The sequence below is a fragment of the Lagenorhynchus albirostris genome, chromosome 17 (assembly GCF_949774975.1).
Source record: "Lagenorhynchus albirostris chromosome 17, mLagAlb1.1, whole genome shotgun sequence".
Lineage (NCBI taxonomy): Eukaryota > Metazoa > Chordata > Mammalia > Artiodactyla > Delphinidae > Lagenorhynchus > Lagenorhynchus albirostris.
The window spans coordinates 13,166,418-13,189,418 of NC_083111.1; the positions used below are offsets into that span (position 1 = coordinate 13,166,418).

The following is a 23,001-nucleotide window of genomic DNA, read 5'->3' on the forward strand; positions in this document are numbered from 1 at the left end:
CACGTATAATTTGTTCTTTTTTTCCAGCAATTTATAATAAATTCTCAGTTGGTTATTTTTATAGATATTAAGGAGGGATGGTGGCCTAATTAGGAACTACAATAATAATTTTTATTACCTTATTAATTCCAATGATGCTTATCTGACGTGTATTATTAGGTTCTGCTATTTTGTATGCATTGTGAATATGAATTAAATATGTAAAGGTAAGAAGAAAAGTACAAAAATTCCTTTTAAAAACAGATGGTAATTTCTTTAAAAGGGAAAATCCTCTGTCAGGTTAAATCTCTGTATTAACAGAAATTGTTATTGAGTATTCATGAGATTATGGCTAGAAGAATATCTAACTAATATATGATATATATAATATAATCCTATCCTGGCTCAAATGTAACCTGGAATTTTTAAAGTAGCCCTCTCCCCCACCTAGACAGAATCATTTGATAATGCATTTTTGGAACATTCTGTTCACAGATAATTTATGGTGATTTTGGAGCTAAAAGACTATGAGAACCAGATTTTGGGAGAATGAGTACCAAACCATTTCTTCCTCTACTCAGAACTTAGCAAATAAAATAGATCAACAGAAACAAACAACAAAAACAGGTGTAGTGCCACGACCTTTTATGTTCTGTGGCTTACCTCCTATAATCCACCATAGCTTCTTAGTGTCTCTCGGGGGAGACAATGGAAGATGTCACTTTAATTGATGCAGATGCTGATTCAGGCATTTGTTGTATGTGTTTCTGTCTTGAAATCTTTGCTTTGCAGACTCTCATGCCAGTAAAGGCTGGTTACAATTAATGTCTATTCTCTGCCTGCCGTTAGGTAGGGAGCTGCCAGAAAGGGTTTGCTGATGACATTTTCAAATCCAGGATGTCAGTTTAGCCAAAATTATGGTGAGATCTAGAAAAAGACAAATGTGAATTCACACTCAAAGAAGAACTTTTTCTTTCATAAAACAGAAGCAGTATTGTAACAAATTCAATAAATTCTTTTTATGTGGACTTCTGAAATGGTCCACGTTAAAAAAAATCTTAAAAAAAAGTTTTATTGCTTTAGGAACTTGAACAATATTTTTGGACATTGAGGAAAGGAATGTTAATGAATTTGGGTGGTTAATTTCCTGTAATATGTTAATGTTGTGAGTTAGAAATGTTCTGACTGCATTTAATATATAAATGTTTCTTCAAGTTTTAAAATTTGTATGGTCTTCAATACACATATATAAAGCAAAGGTATTTTGAAGAATTCCATGGTTTTGGACCTTTTTTGAATGAGTGCATTACTCGAATATATGTTGTATCTGTTCATTCACCTTTACCTATTAATTTTCAGCTGACTTCCACAGCAGTGGACACATTGTTGTTAATGGGTGGAAAATACATAACACAGCCAAAAATAAATGGTTTGTGTGTATGGCAAAAACACCTGAAGAGAAACATGAATGGTTTGAAGCTATTTTGAAAGAAAGAGAACGGCGGAAAGGTGGGTGTATGAATTGGGCATTATTATACTTTGTGAAGGTTCCAATTTAACAAGAAAGCAGAAAATGGGCAAAAGTTATGAGAAAGTAGATGGTGTCTGATGTTCACTTAGATTAACTATGTGATGTAAGGCCAGGCTAAAATACTTTTTGAATACTTCCAATGTTGTTACTGAGATAAAGTAAAAGAAAACCTTATATAGTTAGCAAAATAATTATATTGTGGCTAGTGGTGTCTTTTAAATAATGTCTTAGTCTACTGAGGCTACTGTTAACAGATTACCCTAGACTGGGTAGCTTATAAACAACAGAAATTCATTTATCACAGTTCTGGAGGCTGGGAAGGCCAAAGTTCAGTATCCAGTGAGGGCTGTCTCCTGGTTCATGGATGGCCATCTTCTCACTGTGTCCTCACCTAGCAGAAGGGATGAAAGCTCTCTGGGGTCTCCTTAATAAGGGCACTAATCCCATTCATGAGGACTCCACCCTCATGAGCTAATCCCCAAAGACCCTACCTCCTAATGCCATCACATTGGGCATTAGGATTCAACATATGGAATTTGGGGGCACACAGACATTCAATTTACAGCAAATAGTTTCACCCGCTTTAAAATTTGTTCCGTTTTCTTTGCACTTTATTCTTGCCATTTCTGAAGCATCATTATAGAGTTTTCCTTGAAGAAACATGATTTAATAATATAATGCAGTGCTGTGGGGCCTGCAACAATCGCTCCCTGTATATTTAACAGTACACTGAAAATTCCTAGGCCACATATTTTGGTATTCTAATTATAAAATAAGGCAATTTGGATGAATATTAACTTTTTAATATTGTCACAATGCCACAGAATGTAATGTAACTCAGTAAGGAGCTTGTTCACACAAGGAGGCCTAGCTCAAATTCACTTCATGTTTTTATCAAGGTTTGCAAACAGTATTTGGTCTGGTGATACTCAGTTGTATGAAGTTTACCTGCAAGTACTCGTATTTCTGTAATTCAGCTAGGAAATAGAAATGCTTGTATAGCTACTATTTTCTTTACCACATAATTGATGAGAGACGTGACAGTGTTTATTCCTTTTCTCAGAGATCTAGATATAAAATATCTCATTGGTGACAAAATTTTGGAACACAAAGAGTTGCTTCCTCCATCTTTAGGTATTTCCCCATGAAGGGTGTAGAGAGTTTCTACCTTGATTAAAATATGCATAGCATACCTTTTTATAAGTATCTCCAAAACATTTAAAAATACTTACTCCTTTGATTGATCTTAGATGAAGAACCAGACAGAAAAATTTAAAACAGAGATCATGAATGCATAATTGGCTCTTTAAGTTTTATTGAATCTAGCAGTCAATTCAAATAGCATAACAAATCATTTAGAAGGTAAATTGAATTTTTCATCAAGTTGAACCTTAACTCTTCCCAGAATGGCTATGCATATAAATACCCTTAAGACCAAAAAAAAAAGAGGAAGAAAGAAAGCACATTCTATAACTCTGCTTATGTTAACAGGCTCTATTTTTTTTTTTTTGCGGTACGCGGGCCTCTCACTGCTGTGGCCTCTCCCGTTGCGGAGCACAGGCTCCGGACGCGCAGGCTCAGCGGCCATGGCTCACGGGCCCAGCCGCTCCGCGGCATGTGGGATCTTCCCGGACCGGGGCACGAACCCGTGTCCCCTGCCTCGGCAGGCGGACTCTCAACCACTGTGCCACCAGGGAAGCCCCAACAGGCTCTACTCTTATTCATTATTACTGACCAATGTTAATGGCTTCTCCATAGTAAAGAATAAAATTTCAGTAAGGAATTTAGTAGCTAGAAGACTAAAAATAATCCAAGAATTTCTTCTTCTCTGCCACAGTTCTTCATCAGTCCCATTTGCTGATTGTCAGTGTTCCCAGGATTTCCCCTTTGGCACTGGTCACCTCTAAACTTCCTTGCCTGCTCTGCATTGTCTCTTCCCATCAGATTAACTTCCACTCTGCACTGCCAGGTTCTCAATCTTTATGTCCAGCCTTGTCGTCTCTCTGGAGCTCCATGCCCACTTAATCAGCTGACCCTTGGACTCCACTTGAACTTCCAAACCTGCTATTGTTTACAGAGACTTGAGCTTCCCTGAACTTCGGCGGGTCCCTCCTAATTGTCTCCCTCTTTTTAAACCCTCCCGCTTTCAGTTTGTTCCCTACACTGTCCTCTGAACTTCCTTTCCTTCATTACTCTGCCTTCCCCCTCCCTCTGGTTTAAAACACGTAGATGTTCTCCCAGTAGAGAAGGAGTGAAATACGCTGAGACTGCAGTTGAGTATGGACCCTGCTCACCCCTCCATCCACCTCCTCCCTCCATGTCACCTGAAACCCAGGGCTCCGTGCTGCATCCCTCAGAGGCCCTCGTGAATACTTTCTCTCTCTGGAAATCCTGTTCATACCCGTGCATTCAAACACAGCCCTTCTGTGAAACTTTTCCTATTGTTCTCAGATAGAGGCGAAGTTCTCTGAATATGTCTCTGCTGTAGCACAGTTTTCCCTCTAAGGCTGTCTCCAGGGCCCCTGTATCCAGCTGCGCTGATCTAGTCCTACAGAAGGGGTTCAGTAGCGTCTGAGATACAGCTGTTCTTCCTCCGCTGGCCAAACTGTTTGCCTCTGGGGCACAGTTTGCCCACAGATGCCCCGGGCATCTTGCCCTGACTGTCTCCCTGGTACCCTATGAGCTTCTTGACAACCAGGGCCCTATCATAGGAGCTCTGTATCCACAGCCCCCAGCACGTGGTAGACACACAATGAATGTTTGTTTAATGAAGGCATGAACGTATGAAGAGACTTTTTCAGTTACCTGTCCTGTGTTTCGTTTTCGATAGGTTTAAAATTAGGAATGGAGCAAGACACCTGGGTAATGATCTCTGAACAGGGTGAGAAACTTTATAAAATGATGTGCAAACAAGGAAATCTGATCAAAGACAGAAAAAGAAAACTGACTACGTTCCCTAAATGCTTTCTTGGAAGGTAGGGCTGGTAGTCCGGGTGCATGTATTTCTTTCATATTTTCATGATCTCGTGTGTTAACTTTCTTTTAGTCACTCATTTTTCTCTAAAAAATATTCTCCTAAGTGTTTTTGAATCTTTCTTTACTATCAGCATTTCCTGGGCCATAGTGGGATGAGGGAGTGGACATAGAGCCAGGAATCCTGACCAGAAAAGTTAAGGCATTCATCCATTCATCCACGACTTCAGTAATTTCTGATATACTGTGTTTCAGGGGTGAAGCAGAGGCTGGGGTCAGGCAGGGGCGGGAGGGCAGGCGGGTTTGCCTGTAGGGACAGAGTCCGGCAAGGACATGAATACAGGGCCTGAGAGTCAGTTACACTGAAGGGCACACAGTCTACACTACCGATTAATTCAGAATTTAGACAGCTGGGCTAAGGATGAAAGGATATAGATGGAGAGTCTGAAAAAGTGGGTCACGCGAGGGGCCAGGCACACAGGAACAGGCAAGGAGGTCGCTTGGTTGTTCAGCCCAGAGCAGATTGATTGTATGTCCTTTGGTTTCTGTAGCCGACTGCACGGCTGCAAGTGGGAGTCCCTGGTGGGTTAAGCAGGCCGGGGGGATGCCTTCAGGTAGCTCTGCTTAGGGCAGCCTTTGTGCTGGCTTCTTCCGATAATTACTTCCAATCCTCCAGTACATACTTCGGAGTTAAAAACCTTATTTTTTTTAATTTTTATTTTTTTGTGGTACGTGGGCCTCTCACTGTTGTGGCCTCTCCCGTTGCGGAGCACAGGCTCCGGACGCGCAGGCTCAGCGGCCATGGCTCACGGGCCCAGCCACTCCGCGGCATGTGGAACCTTCCCGGACCGGGGCACGAACCCGTGTCGCCTGCATCGGCAGGCGGACTCTCAACCACTGCGCCACCAGGGAAGCCCAAAAAACCTTATAGTGTTTTTTTTTTTTTTTTTTTTTTTTTTGCGGTACGCGGGCCTCTCACCGCTGTGGCCTCTCCCGCTGCGGAGCACAGGCTCCGGACGCGCAGGCCCAGCGGCCATGGCTCACGGGCCCAGCCGCTCCGCCGCATGCGGGATCCTCCCAGACCGGGGCACGAACCCATGTCCCCTGCACCGGCAGGCGGACTCTCAACCACTGCGCCACCAGGGAAGCCCTCCTTATAGTTTTTAAAGATTCAGAAACTAGTGATCAGGGAGTGTGACTAGCCCACGTTCATACAGCTAGTAAATGCCAGTGTCAATGCTATAAAAGTAGACTGGAGAGGTAGTTCGTAGCCCAGACTTCACAATCAGACTCTCCCCACTCAAATCTGGTCCTGCCACTGACTAGTTGAGAGACTGGGGAGAGTTAAATTTCTCTTTCCTCTCTAACAATGGAAATGATTGTAGTGCTTACCTGTAATACCTACCAGAATGTTTTTTTTTTCTTTTTTTTCTTGTTTTTTTTTTGTTGTTTTTGTTTGTTTGTTTGTTTTCTTTTCTTCCAGTTTTATTGAGATACAGTTGACATACAGCACTGTATACGTCTAAGGTGTGCAGCATAATGATTTGACTTACATACATGATGAAAGGTTTACCACAGTAACTTTAGTGAACATCCATTATCTCATTTAGATACAAAGTTAAAGAAATAGAAAACCATTTTTTCCCTGTGCTGACTCTTAGGACTTACTCTTCAGCAGTGTTCATTATATTCCAGCACGTCTTCTTAATTAGTTATACAGGCACACGAGCTCACCATAGGCCACACCAATCCCAGCCCCGTTAGAATACGGGCCAGGAAACCCGTGCTTTCAGGGCAGCAGGGGGCCTCTTCTTCAGTGGGGTGGTGCTCCCAGCAGGACACACAGCTGCCAGCAAGCTAGAGTTGCTTGTGTTGGCTGTGCCCCAAGTGAAGGTTCTTGTGCAAAGGAAAGAGCAGCTTGTGAGCCCCTCTTGGTTTCTGAGTCCCATGTTGCAAAGAAGACGCTCTTTCTCGTAACAACTTCACGGGCATAACTTCCAGAGTCCCCAGATCACGTGCCCACTTACAAGAGAGTCATACCAGGCTATGGCTTCTCACCATATATTTATAAGTATGGAGTTGAGCCATCAGAAGCCATTTTTACCACAAGCAGTGCTGCCTGGTTACACAGCTGACACCCGACCTTCATCAGGTTTCTAGGGAAGCAGAGCTACAAAGCTAACCCAGGGTCAAATTTGTCCTTATTGAAGAAGGGGTTTTATTAACCCTTTACCCACACTATTACGTTTAACTCCAGGACAGCACTATGGGGTTGATAGTCTTATTAATTCTGTGTCATTGAGGAAAAAACCTGAAGCTTAGAGAGCTAAATTTACTAACCCAACATCACGCAGCGGGTAGAGACAGAAACAGGATTTGAATCCAGGTGGTTTTATTGCAAAGTTCGTGATCTTAACCGCTATACTATATTCTACTTTACTTTTATTTTCTTTCTTTTGGATCGTTCTTATTTAATAGAAGCATATAAAGAACTTTAACAACTTCTTCTGCCTTAAAATGTGCATTGTAGACTAGACATCCATTTTTGAATTTCTGTATCCCTTGGTCATTGGCTTTACCATATGTGTTGCTTTTAGTTTTGAAATAAATGGAAAAGTAATTTCCTGACACTTTCCATAGCTTTGCTCCTCTGGCCTCTGTGCAAAAAATAAAACCATTCTAAAATATATTCATTAGTTAATGTAAGAGTTCGAATGTTAGCTTTTTAAATATGAGCATGATTAAATATTTTATTGTAATAAGTCTCTGTATTTAGTGTTCTCCTAATGATACCACATGGCCATAAAAAAAAATCAGTACTGAGCTGAAGCTCTCCTAAGTGCTACAAAACATCACCTCTCTTATCTGAGATGCTGGGGCCCCCCGTCCTCTCCCGAAATGCTGAAAGATGTGAGCTGTGGTCCTCAGTGGCCTTTCTCAGCCACATCAGATGTGTGCGATAGACAGTTCTGACGGTTGGTTTCGTGTTGGAGTATTCCTTATGGATGACAGTTTAGATATAACAATGAGTTTACCAAGTAATTTTAAAATTTGAAAACAAGGTAGTCAGACTTTTCTGTGTCTTTTGGTGTGTATCAGTTTTCTATTGCTGCAAAACAAATTACCATATATTTAGTGACTTAAAAACAATGGCCATGTATTAGCCTGTATTTCCGTAGGTCAGAAGTCCAGGTGAGTTAGACCAGGTTCCGTGCTAAGGGTCTCACAGGGGCAAAATCATGGTGTTGGCAGAGCAGGGGCTGGGCTCTTATCTTGAGCGTTTGAGGAAGAATCCACTTTCCAGCACATTCGGGTTGTTGGCAGAACTTAATCGTTTGTAGTTGTAAGCGTGAGGCCCCCGTCTCCATGCTGGCCATTGGCCAGGGCTGCTCTCCGTTAGAGGTTGTCTATATTCCTTGGTCTATGACCCCCCTCTTGCTGCAAAGCCAGCAGTGGCACATTGAATCTTTCCTGTGCTTTTACTTGTTCTCACTTCCTCTTGTGCCACCAGCCTGAGAAAACGCTGCTTCAAAGGGCTCAACTGATCAGGTCAGGCCCACGTGGATAATTTCCATATTTTAAGGACAACTGACATGGGATTTTAATTACATATGCCAGTCCGTTCACAGGGCTACCTAGATTGGAATTTGATTGACAAACCAGGGGTAGGATTCCTGATGGGGGGTGGGAGAACATCTTCAGAAGTCTGTCTACCATACAGGGCATGCGGTTTAATTTTGTCTGCCCTTTTGGAGTTTCAAACCCACTGGTTCTTTGTGCCTGGAAAGCTACTTTTAGACAGTTTATGTCTTATATTAAGTCATCATTACTCTATCTGGTTCTGTCGTTTAGCTGTCTTTAGGATCTGTCGTTTTCTCTTTCGTCCCAAATTCGCTTTTATGTGCGTAATAACCTATAGTTCAAGCTACTCTAGAATTTTCCCTTTGTGTTTACTAAAGGTCTCAATAAGCTGAATAGTTATTAAGTATAGCTTAGGTAAGTCTGAATGTATGGACATGAGTTTTCTAGAATAGAGTCCAATTTATATCTGTGGGCCTTGCATATGTGAAAACCATGTATGTGAAATGCACTGCAAGCATTCCTTTATATTTTGAGACTCCTTCCATAGCTGCTTGATAAATGCATGGTAAGGATAGACTTCCTGGGGGAAAAAAATTAATGCTTTAACTTCATTGGATTTCTGTTGCAGTGAATTTGTGTCATGGCTGTTGGAAATTGGAGAGATTCACAGGCCTGAGGAAGGTGTTCACTTGGGACAGGCATTGTTAGAAAATGGAATCATCCATCATGGTAATTATTTTATTAATCGCCTGTTTATTTATCCACAAATTACGTGTATCTTCATTGCGTTGATCAGTTTAGTTTATAAAACTTCTCCACATTGTAGGATGCTTATGTTTTTTCCAACATCTTTGAGTGCCTCATCTATACAGAATATTGTTTCAGGGAGTATGGGTTTATGGTGATATATTTAACTTGAAACAGACAGTTCCAACACAGAATTCCAGGCAAGTGACGTGGGACTGAAGAGGAAGGAACGACGAGTTCTAACTAGAGTATTTGGGATGCTTTGTGAGGGAATTGGCCTTAGTGCTGGGCATTGTAGAATGAATGGAACTCTGACAAGGACAGAAGACAGAAGGACATTCCACCCTGCGGAAGTAGTAGCACTCAGACACGGGAGTGGGAAGGTTCACGGTGGCCTCTTCAGAACTAAGTCAGAGTCTCACGTGGCAGGACCGTATCCTTCACGGATGAATAGGCTGGGACGAGGGGTGTGGTGAGAAAGGTAGGCAAACACCTGATCCCAGCAGATTTTAACTTGCTGGCTGTGTATGTGGGGCTTCTTCTGAGGGACATGAGGAGGTGATGGGCATCTGGAGACAGAGGAGTGACCAGATCTTGATTTTGGAGATAACAGATGAGTGGAGAGTTAGAGATTACAGAGATCCCTGCCCATGGGGACCCTTCCTTCCCCAGGAGGGAAAGGACCAGGGCCGTGTCCATGGCATGATGAGAGGGACCCATTCAAGAAATTCTGGAGAAGCTGAGACAGCGTATTTGATGTCTGTTTGGGCTTAGGAGGTGAAGAGTGAGGGGTGAGATCAGATTATTCTGAGCTTTTTGTCTGGATGACAGACATAGCTAATTCAAGAGGACGAGCATCGGGGGGAAGGTGAAGGGTTTGCGGTGGATTGGGTATGAAACATCTGCAGGGGAGCGTTCAGCAAGAGGTTGAGAATGTGTGGGTGTAACACTCAGGGTAGAGAGAGCGTGAGGGTCAGATTTGGGAATCATTTCAAGAGAGCATGAAGTTCTTATGCGATAAGAGACTACAAACAAACAAAAAACAAGAAAACAATGATCATGGGACTAAGAATAAAAGCTTGAAGAATTTCTAATGCAAAATGTGGGAGAGGAGAAAAAGGCAGGGAACTATGAATAAATATGGGTATTTGGCTGTGGTGTTTTGATGTTCATTTTTTTTTTTCTAAATTAGAGTGAGGTGAAAACAAACTAAATCCTCCAAATTTTTCCCCACCACAGTAGACGCTGCCAATATAATGTACCACCATCTACCCAGATAGGAATCCCCTGGCACCTACCACCAAACAGGTCTCTAGTTAGACCACCGTTCTCCCTTCCAGGATCTCCACCTTCTTCCCAGTCACCACCTTCTCTGTCCTTGCTTCCACATTTGTCCTCCATCCCCATAGAACACTCTCCAGGTAATGGCTGAAGAGACCTTTTAAGACGTATATAAGATTCAGGTGCTCTCCTGCTTACAGGCATCTACTAGCTTCTCATTAAACTTAAAGAAAAGTCCAGACATCTTAACCTAAATCTCTTACCATGGCCCACAAGGCCCTACATGATAGGGCCCCTGACTTCCTCTCTGAATTATCACATAGTGCTGTACCTAACTCGTTACACTGGGGCCACCCTGACCTTCTGTCTCTTCTTTGAACACTCCAAGATGACTTCCCATTTAGGATCTTTACTCTTGCTGTTCTCAATCAACAATTGCTCATTAATTTCTAGTATATGCCAGTGACCTTTCTAGGTGCTGGAGACACAGCAGTGAATGAAAGGACAAAAGTCTCTGTATTATGACTCATCTTCCATGACACTCTGCCTTTTAGAATCCTACCCAGTCCCGTTATTCCAATAAACTACTTCTTAAATTTTTGAAATTTTCTTCATGTACTACTTATCACTCTCTGAAATTATCATGTTGTTTTGTTTCTTTGTTTAATATTTCTCTCTTTATCTCCCATCCCTACTCTAGACTGCAGTCAAAATATAAGCACCGTGAGAACAGGAGCCTTGTGTGTTAATATACAACAAACACCTAGAATGCCCAGCCTATATAGGTGCTTAATAAATTATTTGCTGAGTGAGTGAATAAATATATTTTGAGCAGATAATGTTGATAAATTGTATTTGATTTTGTACTTGGTTCATTAATGCCATTAAAACACCATTTAGCATCTAGTATGCTAAGAAGCGTCATCCAGTATCTTATAAGTAAAAATGAAAAGATGTTGAGTTAGATGGCTTTCCTCTTTATGCTCCTCTTTCTCTTCTTCTAACCCCATGGCCAAGTATATATTTGGGACAAGAATGGACTGTACTTGTTTTATCCTGCAATCTATTAAAGCTGAAGTAGGTGGCATGTAAAGAGGTTTTGTATACAATCATTGACCTTCAGAAGTGATTATTCTTTTCCCATTCAGACTATGTACTTCCAGGGCCTGTGTATTACCACTAGAGCAAGGAAGGGAAAATCTGTTTATGGATACCTTTTATTTACTCCTTTCCTTACTGACTCTTTCCTTCATTCTACATGTAAGGTATTATGCTAGGTACATGAAGGTATGTAAATATGAACCCTTGACCTTTTTTTTTCTTACGGTCTAATCGTTTTAAGCCTATCTTTTTAGCTTGTCCATCAAGAAATCCAGCTGCTGGAATATTTCCTTTCAGACAAGACAGAAATCTACTAGGATGGGAGAACTAATTTTTTGCAAGGACTATTGAGAAGGAAAACTGTATTGGTTAACACTAGCTGCTGTAACAAATAAGCCTCCCCAATACAGTGGCTTACATTATAGAAGCTAATTTGTCACTCATGTACAGTTCAGTCAGTGGTGGAGGATGAGGTGGTGGCACCCTGCTCCATGCAGAGTTTTGGTGCCCGACAGAAGCTCTTCCATCTTCAATACAGTGCTCCTAAAGGTCACCTTGAAGGAAGGGTGGAGTTTCTTGTTTGTTTTAAATGGGTTTGTACCCTTCCCACTGTGCATCACTTTTGTGCACATGTCCGTGGGCACAACTCAGATATGTGGTCACCCTTGGCTGCAAGAGGCTCCTAGAAATGTCCTGTACATGCATATGCAGGAAAAACAAAAGCTAAACCAATCTGGTAAAAAAAATACCCAATTTCTGCCCCTGAGGCTTAGCTCCTGGGTCAATATAAGATCTATGAAATCATATGAAAGACAGAGTAATCATTATATTTATTTGTTAATGTTTTACAATGATATCAGCACATAATAGTCACAAAAATCACTTTTAACATTTCTGTTTTCAGTTGAGGTTATTGTGACTTCTGTTGTTAATTTGAGTCACTTTAATCTTTTATGAATTAGAAATAACAGAAAAAAATGGTTTAAAGCTATCTGTCAACAATAGATACTGCTATTAAATTGTTTAAAAAATTATGGATATGTAAGTTTTTGTACTTCTATGGGATTACTTAACTATATTCTAGAAAGAGCTATGCTAAGTTTGTCACAGTATTTTCCTTTTTGACTATGAGGTACCTTGTAACAGATAACAGGATATTAGAGAAGCTTTATTCCCAAAGCTGCAAAGGTCAAGGCGCAAGGAGAGGTTATCCTTTCAGAGGAGCTGTAAGATTATTTTCAAGTCACCCATCCACTCTTGCTTTCATCTTTCAACACAGGTGATCCAGCAATTGTATGAGGAAGAGTTGCTCGTTTACTTAATGAATTAGGTTCTGAAAATTGAAGACAACTATTATGGGTGGAATTTTACTTACTTTACAATAACAAAACTGTTGTTACTTTCCCTGAAGACATGCGTAGCTAGGCAGACACATTCAAGTCAATTTTAAGTTAGTACAAAGTGGAGTTGGAATAATATTTATTCAGTCTCTTCATGAACATAGTACTCTAGAGTCTGACCTTTTCAGTTCAGGACTGCTGAAAGATCTGGAAGGAATCACAGAGAGAACCACCCTTACTTATTTTGTTAACATACGTCTCAAAATATTTTAATTGCCTCCTCTTAAAAGAGAAAAATTCAACAGCATAAGATTTTTTTTTTGGAACGGATATCAGAATTTCAGTCCTAATCAACTTTCCTCCCCTTCCTCAGACACCACCTTTTCCAGTAATACAATTTTGAAAAGAAAGTAGTAAATTCTGTATTAAAATTTATTCTGAAATTTCAAATTCAAGGACACTTTATTATTTAACTTAAAAGAATTGAAATCTTTTTGAACAATGATATTTATAACCTGCTTAACTCTTTTTCTGAGAAATTTAGCACTGAGTACCCTGTATTGAAAGTCCTGTTGGTCACAGTTTGATTTCAGTGGCCTGTGCTGTTACTGCTATCAGGATCTGATCAGTTGTAATGTCCGATCTGGTATACAGAACTTTTGTTGCTGGAAGTAACCTTTTTTTTTTAGTGTCCAAAGTTAACTAATAGAGATTCTCCCAAGCCTAGAATAAGAGAACATATTATGCAATTTCACATTAATAATTTTATTAGAATGAAGAAATATGGGCCAAGCAGGCTAGTTTCATTAGTATGTGGTTCGAGCCGCATTTTAGTGAAAATAGAATTCCTAAAATAAAGTTGAATGAGCCATCTGTTTTATAAAGAGCCAGCAAAAAAAAAAAAAAAAGTTGACTGTTAATGCTATTATTCACATTGCAAATATCGTTGAGAACTTCATCAGAGGCAAAGCCTTGCTGTACTGGGAATTCTTGGGTTGAGGCAACATATGCTTTCTCTGTGATATGTTGATAATGTTCTTCTTGTCTGGCTTTATTATTTACATTATAAATGCTTATGTGGGAATTCAGAGAGCTCATTCATTATAGCCAGTGGTGTGCTGAAGTTGGCTGGTCAAAGCTGTAGAGAGCTGGTGATTAAATGTTTAAATAAATTGCAAGCTTGTAGTTAAGCACAGCTATTATTAAAATTAAATTATATAACATATAAGTACCTAAATTATATTATAAACAAAGGTACTATACCCTTAGAACTCATCACTTCCTAATTATTTTACTACATTTTATTGTTATCTATGGTCGTGGTGTTACTTATGTCTATTATTTTTGTGTGGTGGAAATACTAAATAATAATGTGTCACTGCACATCTCATTCTGTGTTCAGTGACTTTATTTTGGTAGCTGGAAATTGGCCAGCGTGGGAGTATTTGATACCGTGGAAACCGGCGAATGTTACACATCAGTGCTCCTTCTTCCACAACACTAGAGAGCAAGCTGTTCATCATTTACCAGTACATCCCTGGTAATATCCAGCATCACAGAGTTGTTTAAAAGATGTCATTCAGCAACCTTTCTCATCAGCTAATAAACCCATTTTCCATGCTCGAGAAGTTGGGGGAGTGGATTTGTATGCAGAACTATTCACTGTTTTTCCAAGGCAACAGCGTAGAGTTGCAGATTAGCCCAAGATTCACTAGCAAAGTCACAAGAGTTTACCTTACAGTGAAGCATTCTATTTTGAACAGGTTGAAACACCACTTGTTTTATTGTGGCAAGATACCTTTGGGCCCAAGTTTCCTTGAATTTTGGAACATCAATATAATAACTTATTTCAATGACTCTTAAGGGATAAAAATGGGAATAGGTAGATTGCACAGGAGAAATAAATAACTGGTCTTGAAACATGCCATAGGATTTCAAAATATTTCTTCCGATTTTATTTTTCTTTCACATATGCTTTTCTTTCTTTTTGGCTTAATCTGGAAAAAAGATGCCAAAAGTTGTGTTGTCTGTCCCTTTTTGGCAGCAAGCCTGTCTCAGTTTTATGGCTGCAAGCCATGCATTTGGTTTGGATAGATGAGGGTGAAATTGCTGAAACTTTGCATATGTGTGTGTGTGTGTGTGTGTGTGTGTGTGTGTATGTGTGTGTGTGTATGTGTATGTGTGTGTGTGTGTGTGTGTTACAAGTCTCTTGGCTTTCTTCTGGATTCACCAATGTAGTTCATGAGAATTCTGACAGATTTTTCTCCCCCTTCAACATTTTTAGCAAAAAGTAAAGGTCAAAGTCTTCTATGTAATCATGAAAATAGAGCCCATTGCAACAAATTATCTCTTCTGCAAATTTTTCATTCCCTGTAAATAAAACATTTAAATGTAAACTCTTTGAGATTTAATTTGAGGTTTTTCCTTTCTAGAACAGTTTTTTTTTTTTATCAGACTACCTAGAATAAAAGGAAACTTGAGAGAAAGTTTAGTAGGAGTCTTTATGAATGGAAAGTCTTATCTTAAGGATGGAAGTGAAGGTTGACCACTCTCATTTTCCACTGAGGAAAAAAAAAATTAAGTGACGTGTAACAAAAGCATTTGTCAGTGTAAGAAAACTGTTAAAATTTTGGAATCAGTTACATACTGAATTTATCTAATCTACTCTGAAGATCTAAACACAGGATAAATGGTCAAGATTGGTATATGTGTGGTCTTGGCCTGATTGCTGTGGGATAAGACAGATAAATGCTAAAATTCACTTCTGGGGCTGAGAGTCAAATTATAACTCACTAGTTGGAGTATCTGCTGTTCGAAGGGCACTTTTTGCTTGACTTTGTGGCATTGTGAAGAAATAGAAAACACAAACTCGTCTATTTATTTAAGTGTAAATCACTGCGCACACGCACAAATGCATACGCTATGCTACCTAAATGTGGCTAACCTTAATTTAGTTCTTCAGTCATTACATGGAAGTTGTAACTATATTATGTAACAAAATCTTATCATGAATCTTACCATCAAAATACTGGATTAGCATCACTATGTTAGGAAAATGAAAGCTTTTGGTAAAACTAAAAGTTTCAGTATTTGGGAATATGTTTTTTATCTGCCAGTTTTTAGTTTGTCAGGATTTTAATATACTGTTCTTATGTTCTTAGTTACGGATAAACATCAATTCAAACCAGAACAGATGTTATATCGATTTCGCTATGATGATGGAACCTTTTATCCAAGAAATGAGATGCAGGATGTGATTTCAAAGGTAACAACCTCTCCCATAACCTTTTATCAATAAAAGAATTCGTGTTGTCGTTATATTCTTATCTTCAGCAAGATAAAATCCTGTAGAGAGACTTAAAATAATTCTGCCGGTATAGGAAATTTTTACCTGACGTACGTAAGCAAACCTCTTGATTTTTGTCTTGCTATTTTAAGAATTAGAATGTTAGATTATTGTTTTTATTCTGTTTATCTAATTCTAAAAGGGAATAGTGCAATTGCATAACTCAGAAGATTATATCTGTTGAAAACTGTTTCACATGTAGCAACAAGTGGTCATGATACTTGAATAAATTTAACAAAAAGATAAATACATAAAATTTATGTAATACCAGTTTTCTTTGTACACTTGACAAAATTTATATTGACATGTAATGATCAAGTAGTATGATGGACCACTACATAGATTTATATTCTGTTTACATTATATCTCAAAATTTTATATTTTAAGAAAATAGTTTTAAAAGTCCTCTGTGTATGTATATGTCATATGTATATGAAAAATTCATAGCACAATTTAATCCTGTTTTTAAAGATTTAAGTTATATTATTTTTATGATGTAATGTATCATTTGAATAATAGGGTAATGATTTCAGCATGTTGACAGTGAATCTGTTTTATTCAAAATTTCATTGGTTTGTCCTTTGAGTGATCTTACTTGCTTTTGACATATTTTTGTTTTACAATAGGGCATACGATTATATTGCCGTCTTCATAGTCTATTTACTCCAGTGATAAGGTGAGTCTAGTTTCTAAGTTCTGGGAGGTTAAATGGAAATATTTATATTGCATATTAGATAAATATTATTAAGCTGGAACTTAACTTATTTTGTTTTTCTTCCCAAAGTGAAAATTTTACTTTTAAAGATTAAGTCACAATTTATCTGAAAGTATTTCTGAATTTTCTGAGGCTCTAATTATACCATTTCTTCTACTCTTTTTATTCTGATTTCTAAAATTATTTGCCATTAATTCATAGTAAATTACAGGCTTGATTTTGAAATGATCCACCTTCAGTTAATATTTAATAAATAATAGTTGGCTGGTTGGTAGAGGATTTCAAAATACTGTTTACTATAAATATTTACCATTATGGTTATTTGTATAGTAATTTTTTTCATTAGACTGTGTAATCAAATCTTGGATATGTATTTTATTTCACAATATTTTTTTAATCATCTTTTATCCAAAGAAAAAATTTTGCACTTGAAAATTAAGAATTGACTTGGAGTTAATAATTATAATTTTCTCATTTTTTTTCTGTACCATGTTTTAACTTCTGAAGAGATGCCTTTTTGTTTTTTAAAGAGACATCAGGATTCATTTTCAGTTTATCTCTTTAGAAAAACAGCAGAAAACTTTGAGTTCTGTGTTATGATTACTAATAGAGATCATCAGTACTTTTGTAATATGCACTGGTATACACTAAGTAGTAGGATGTAATGTAATGTAAAACTAATTTCAGATGGCCAGATGTCATTTGGAGTTTATTGACTAAAACATACTTTTTGGAACAGAAAAATGAACATACTATTTCTAAAATGAATATAGAGGCTTTTCAGTCGTGTCTGTAGAATCCAAACGTTTGATGGACAGTGTTTCTGTTTTTCACTCTGCTTTCCAATTCCAAGGAAACGCAGAGCTTAAAAAAAAAAGATCCCAAAAGTTGCTGGTAAGCGTTGGAATGCCCACACTGCAGGTCCCGAAGGAGAAGACAGAATTTTACCTATTACTCCTAAAAATGCCCTGTCCACTTTCACAAGCAGGCTTCACAAAGTAAAAAGAGGTGAAAGGAACCAACATTTGTTGATTCCCTGCTATATTCCTGGCACAGGCACTCTGTGAATATGTTGGATAATGTAATGCTAAAAGATGGTTCGATACTTAAGGTTTTTTTCTGCTAAACTGATAGAAGACGATACTGGATAATTTTTTCAGGCCACATGTGTATGTATATGTAGGTTTCACATGTGAGAAAATGTGTTCTGAAAATATATTTTAGCCATGTGGGATTTCTTATCAAGAAAGTTACATTCTGAAAGAGCTGATAAGAAGGAATTGTTCTTGGGCTAGAAATGACGATGGTTTATGAATTGTGCAAGGTAAATTTATGAGAAAAAAAACCCATAAAACAGATGGAATGTACGATAGTCATGTGTGAACTCAGCTTATGAAAAGAAAAATGACTTGGGTGAAGAATCCACAGACCCACGTGTGGTCTATAAAAGACTACCCTGTCCTTCTTATTGACACATGGAAACCAAGCTGAAATGGGTGATGAGGTATCAGAAGGAGGGAGGTAGACTTAAAAAGATTTTTAAAAATCTGCTCTTGATTACTGGCTAACTAGCTCATTCACTGTTGAACTCTCAGAAATTTCATTCATGTTTCAGGGAGCTTTTTATGAAAATGGATGAAATGATGTCAATATTAATTGTAAACTACTGACAGAAGCTCAAGAACCATGAATATAGCCAGTAATTATTTGTCACGCCAAGTGGATTGCAGTTTGGAGTTTTTTGACATGTTGAAAAGACTGTCGTTTTCTCATTCCATTTTGATCCAGGCCCGCAAAGTAAATGAATTACAGGTTTCCACCCTTGGGGCCTTATTCTGATCATGAGCACTTTGTTGGTATCTAACTAGACTTTGAAACGTTTCTCAGAACTGGGAAGTCTGCAGAAAGGAGAGTCTGCTGTGGAGAGCCAGGATTCCCGGGGCTGCCTGGGGATGCAGCGTGGCTGAGTCCGTGCTCTGATCAGACAAAATGAATAACGAGGTTCTCGGTGTGTTTCCCTCAAGACAGGCCTCAGGTCTGCCACTACAGCTGAGCCTATCGAATAATCCTCTGGGGCAAATCCTGCCTCCCTGGAGAACTCAGGAGCAGAAATACAAGGGGTTACTTTATTTCTTGTACTTTGAGGAGATTTTTCGTAGACTCTATCTTGATTTAAAGGGAGGGAATTCTATTTTATTCTTCTTTTACTAATGAGCTATTGTATTTCTAGCCAAGTTATTACCAGGTAACATAGCATTAACAATCAGTTTGGATATAGGAAAATGTGAAAGAAGAAATGTGCTGTTTTGGTATCCTTGTGGGTTTCTTCTTCTGGTGTGAGCTGGTGAAGGGAGTTTTCAGGTGTGTACACCTTGTAAAGCTGTCTTATTTACACATAAGTGGGACAGTCAATTCAAATTACATTGAGTAAACTCTTCTGTTGCACACTGATACGAAATGAAATGGTTCCTTGTGCTTACTTGTCCTCTTGCTTAATGTTTTTTCTTTCTCTTTCCTTTATAGAGATAAAGATTACCACTTAAGAACCTACAAATCTGTGGTTATGGCCAACAAGCTGATAGACTGGTTAATTGCACAGGTAAATAGGCAAATAGAAGTTACTGAGTTACATTCACTGCTGCTTTAGACTTTGAAGTGATTTAGGTACTTTTTAAAACTCCCACTTGCCAATGAGACAGTGAAATAACTTGACCAAGTTCATACAGCTAAAATGAAGCAGAGTTAGGATTTGAACCTGGATCATCTGACTTCAGAGTCCCAGACTTGATTTTTATGCAATATTGTCTTTCAAGAGGAAGGTGTTTCTGGATTCAAAAATATCATCTGAGATCCGTCAAGAAACGAAGTATAATTTAAATAAATGTGCATGTACTAAAATTACTTGTATGTTTTGTTCACTGATTTGTTTTAAGGTATCTGGTTTTTAGTCCTAGCAGGTTATTCTAATCTCCCTGTGCCTTCTTCTCTGTTAGATAATAATTGTGTTTTGATAATATGAGCTTTACTTCTCTGAAATGGATTGAAATTTCCAATTAGTGTGAACAGGGGAGGGTGAATGGGTGAATGCAATAAGATGTATCATTTACGTATTGCCCTAAGTGTATGGCTAGAAGCTTTTGCAACTGAGATCTGCCCTACTTTTCATGCTAATGGTAATGCTTGTCCTCCTAATGCAGCTGTAAACTTTATAAGCCCATAGGTAGACAGCATCACAAAATATTTACCCCTCCCCACTGGCCCACTCTCAAGCTTCACTCCCCTCCCCCCCCCAAAAAAAATACAGTATCCATCTGCATACACTGTAAATAGGAAAGTGTAAAATTTGTTGTGATTGTTGTTCTGCTTCTTAGAATGTGGGAGCTGATAGCTGGTATTGAGAAAATGTTATTTGCAACTCAAGGCATCTAGCCCATCGTAATAGATATTCAAATATAAATTTATTTAAATGTTTTATTGTACTAGATCAAGTAATAAATAGTCAAATGTTTTCCAGGGATTAAAGAAAAGGCTAAGAAAACTGATATCCACTTTGACAGAACTTACTATTTTGAGAAAGGGGATATTGCTTGGTTGAAATGTTGTCATTACATTTGGATATTTGAGTCAATTTACTTTTCTGTTATTGAAGAAATTAGCCTACCTCCTTTGTTGCAAGTGGATAATAACGTTTGATGCTCAGTCATAGAAATGTTTATTTTTTGTTTCAAATATTAACGTTTAATTCCCATTTGATTCATCTGTGCACACACATTTTGAGATTTTTATTTTTAATATTAACTTCTACACTATCCAAGACCCCCTATTTTTGCATTTTATGGCACTTAGATTTATTTTATCTAGAAATTAAGATCTTAGATTAAACCAAACATTTTTTTTTCGATAAAACCCAAATTCCTATGTCCAGGGGCTTGACTAGTGTGAGAGCCTTTTATAACACTATGGTCAGTGTGTGTCATTGGGATTGGTTCTATATTTGGTAACAGAGTTGGAATTTCACCTAGAAATTAAGCTGTTAACAGAATTCACATGAATTCTTGTACTATATGTTGATTATATGAGAAAACCGAAGAAAGTTTCTTTGAAGCAAAAGTTGATGTGGAATAAATATTTAAAGTTCTGACTCAGGAAGTCAGTTATCACCTTTTTTTTTTTTTTTTTCCTCTTTGGCACGTATACTTTCCAAGTGTGAATATTAGAAGACTAAAATAAGTTGCTCAAAAAACGAACCAAGTTGCAATTCTTTTTTTCTTCAGGTTTTCTTAGTGGTCTGTTATGACAACGTCTGTAGAAATTGTACATAATAGAGATTGAAATGGACTGGGATTCAGGTAATCTGGTGTCTGATGACAGTTCTGCTGATAAGCAGTTCTGCAAACGATTGAGTCACTTAATCTCTCTAGATTTTATTTTCACAGCTGTTTTCTGCTTACTGGACTAGCTGTATATGTCAGCTCTTCTCTGTCACTTAAGCTTTATGAGTCTGATGGTGTAAAACGTATCCAAATGTACGTATCAGACCTGATTAACTCTAGCTTCAGATTAGGACAATATGGGCTGGCTGTGAAAAGCAAGACATGGTAATGGTATGATAAGAGAAGGATAAGTTACAGTTCTTAATCTAAGATGAAAAAGAGATATTTTAAAAGTAAGGGTCTCTTTCCACCAAGGCTCTCAACTGATAATAAAACTTAATTTCTAGCATTGACCGGGACACTGAGTTGACTTGGAGAGCTTAAGGGGACCAAATAGAGAACTGACTCCAATGTGATAGTCCATGTGTTGTTTGGAGTATAGCCTAGATCTGATAGCTTTTGGATGATGGTACTTATTATATACCATATTTTAAGTGACTAAGTTCTTCACCAGATTTGAATTGCTGGAGGGCAGGGAAGTAGTTTTTTGTTTGAGTGCTTTACTCTCTGTAGCACTTGGCACACTTTGTGGCAGAAAAAAAAATCTTTTGAGTGAATTCATAAAAGTTACGTAACAGCTGTATTTTGAAAAGGGCACAGATGCGTTGTCCAAAGATACAGATTATACATGTCTTGTTAGTTAACAGGATTAGTGAGGGGTGGAGTTGTCACAGCATGAGGCGGCACTTGTTTTGGTCCTTGATAGACAGATAGGTAGAATTTAAATGTGTGAAGGGTAACAATTGGGGGGGTCAGCTTGACAAGAGTGAAGGTGACCCCACCTTTGGAAAATGAGGCTGGAGGGGTAGAATGAAGTTAGGATTATGGGAGGTCTGGAAAGCCCAACAGAAAATTTTGATATTTTACGATTATTAAAAAAGAGAGTCAGTGTAAAGTTTTGGAACATGATATTCCTGTGTAAGGAAGTTTAATTCTATAAAGGCAATAAGTTAGAGAAAGTACAGGAAAAAATTATGGCAATTTAGACGTGAAATGAAGAAACACTGGGTTAGGGTGTTGAGATAGAAATGAAATAGAAGCCGGAGAGAAGAGGGGATGGATTTGGTAGAGTATTGTACCTAAGAGCTAAAACATAGGACTAGGAAAAATGAGATAATATGTAAGAAAGCACTTCTTAAACTGTAAAACATACAACTGTAATGACATATGGACACACATACATACATATACACATATATATTCACATGCAGTCGGCCCTCTTGGGATCTACGAGGGATTGGTTCCAGGACCCCTGAAGATACCAAAATCCACAGATGTTCAAGTCCCTTACATAAAATAGAGTAGTATTTGCAAATAACCTCCCATGTACTTTAAGTAATCTCAAGATTACTTATAATACCTGATGTAATGTAAATGCTATGTAAACAGTGTCTGGTCCTGCAATTCAAGCTTTGCTTTTTGGAACTTTCTGGATTTTTTTTCTCTGAATAATTTTGATCCGTGGTTGGTTGAATCTTCAGATGCTGAACCCGTGGTGACAGAGGGCAGACTGTATATGAATTCATACTTAAATGAATAAAATAGATGTTTTCTAGATAAAAATCATAACAGAAGTTTGCATTGGGCTTTCTTTTGGGGATCAGTTATAGGAGCTGATTTTTTTTTGGCAAGATAGAGAAAGAGAAGCTTGCATTTGCTGACTTCACTGAACAACACACTCTTAGGGTCTTACGAGTCACCCTAGATTAGTAGGTTTCTTTGGGGGTACTTAAAGAGCAAGGCCATTTTGTGGAAGGGAGGTGATAGCTGAGATCACACATAATAATTTTTACTTAGCAAGTTTTATTTAGTGAGTTTTCAATATGTAGGATATTTCCTTGTTACATAATTGCGATATAAGATCAAAGAAATAAGAGAAAGGGATCATTTGTGATAGCAATACATTTTAGTTACCTATGTATTTTTCCTTTTAAATAAGACATGATTTTTCTCAAGAAGTATGAAATCTTTAT

The 23,001-nt window shown here is 38.2% G+C and overlaps 1 protein-coding gene across 1 annotated transcript in view; it reads left to right on the forward strand.

The window, feature by feature from the left end:
- PREX2 (phosphatidylinositol-3,4,5-trisphosphate dependent Rac exchange factor 2) overlaps nt 1-23,001 on the forward strand; it is a 285,362-nt gene that overhangs the window by 111,862 nt on the left and 150,499 nt on the right. Inside the window, exons 9-14 of the mRNA XM_060127864.1 lie at nt 1,339-1,488; nt 4,341-4,485; nt 8,694-8,794; nt 15,696-15,799; nt 16,507-16,556; nt 19,119-19,194. Coding sequence (XP_059983847.1) covers nt 1,339-1,488; nt 4,341-4,485; nt 8,694-8,794; nt 15,696-15,799; nt 16,507-16,556; nt 19,119-19,194 — 626 coding nt within the window. The remainder of the gene's footprint in view (nt 1-1,338; nt 1,489-4,340; nt 4,486-8,693; nt 8,795-15,695; nt 15,800-16,506; nt 16,557-19,118; nt 19,195-23,001) is intronic.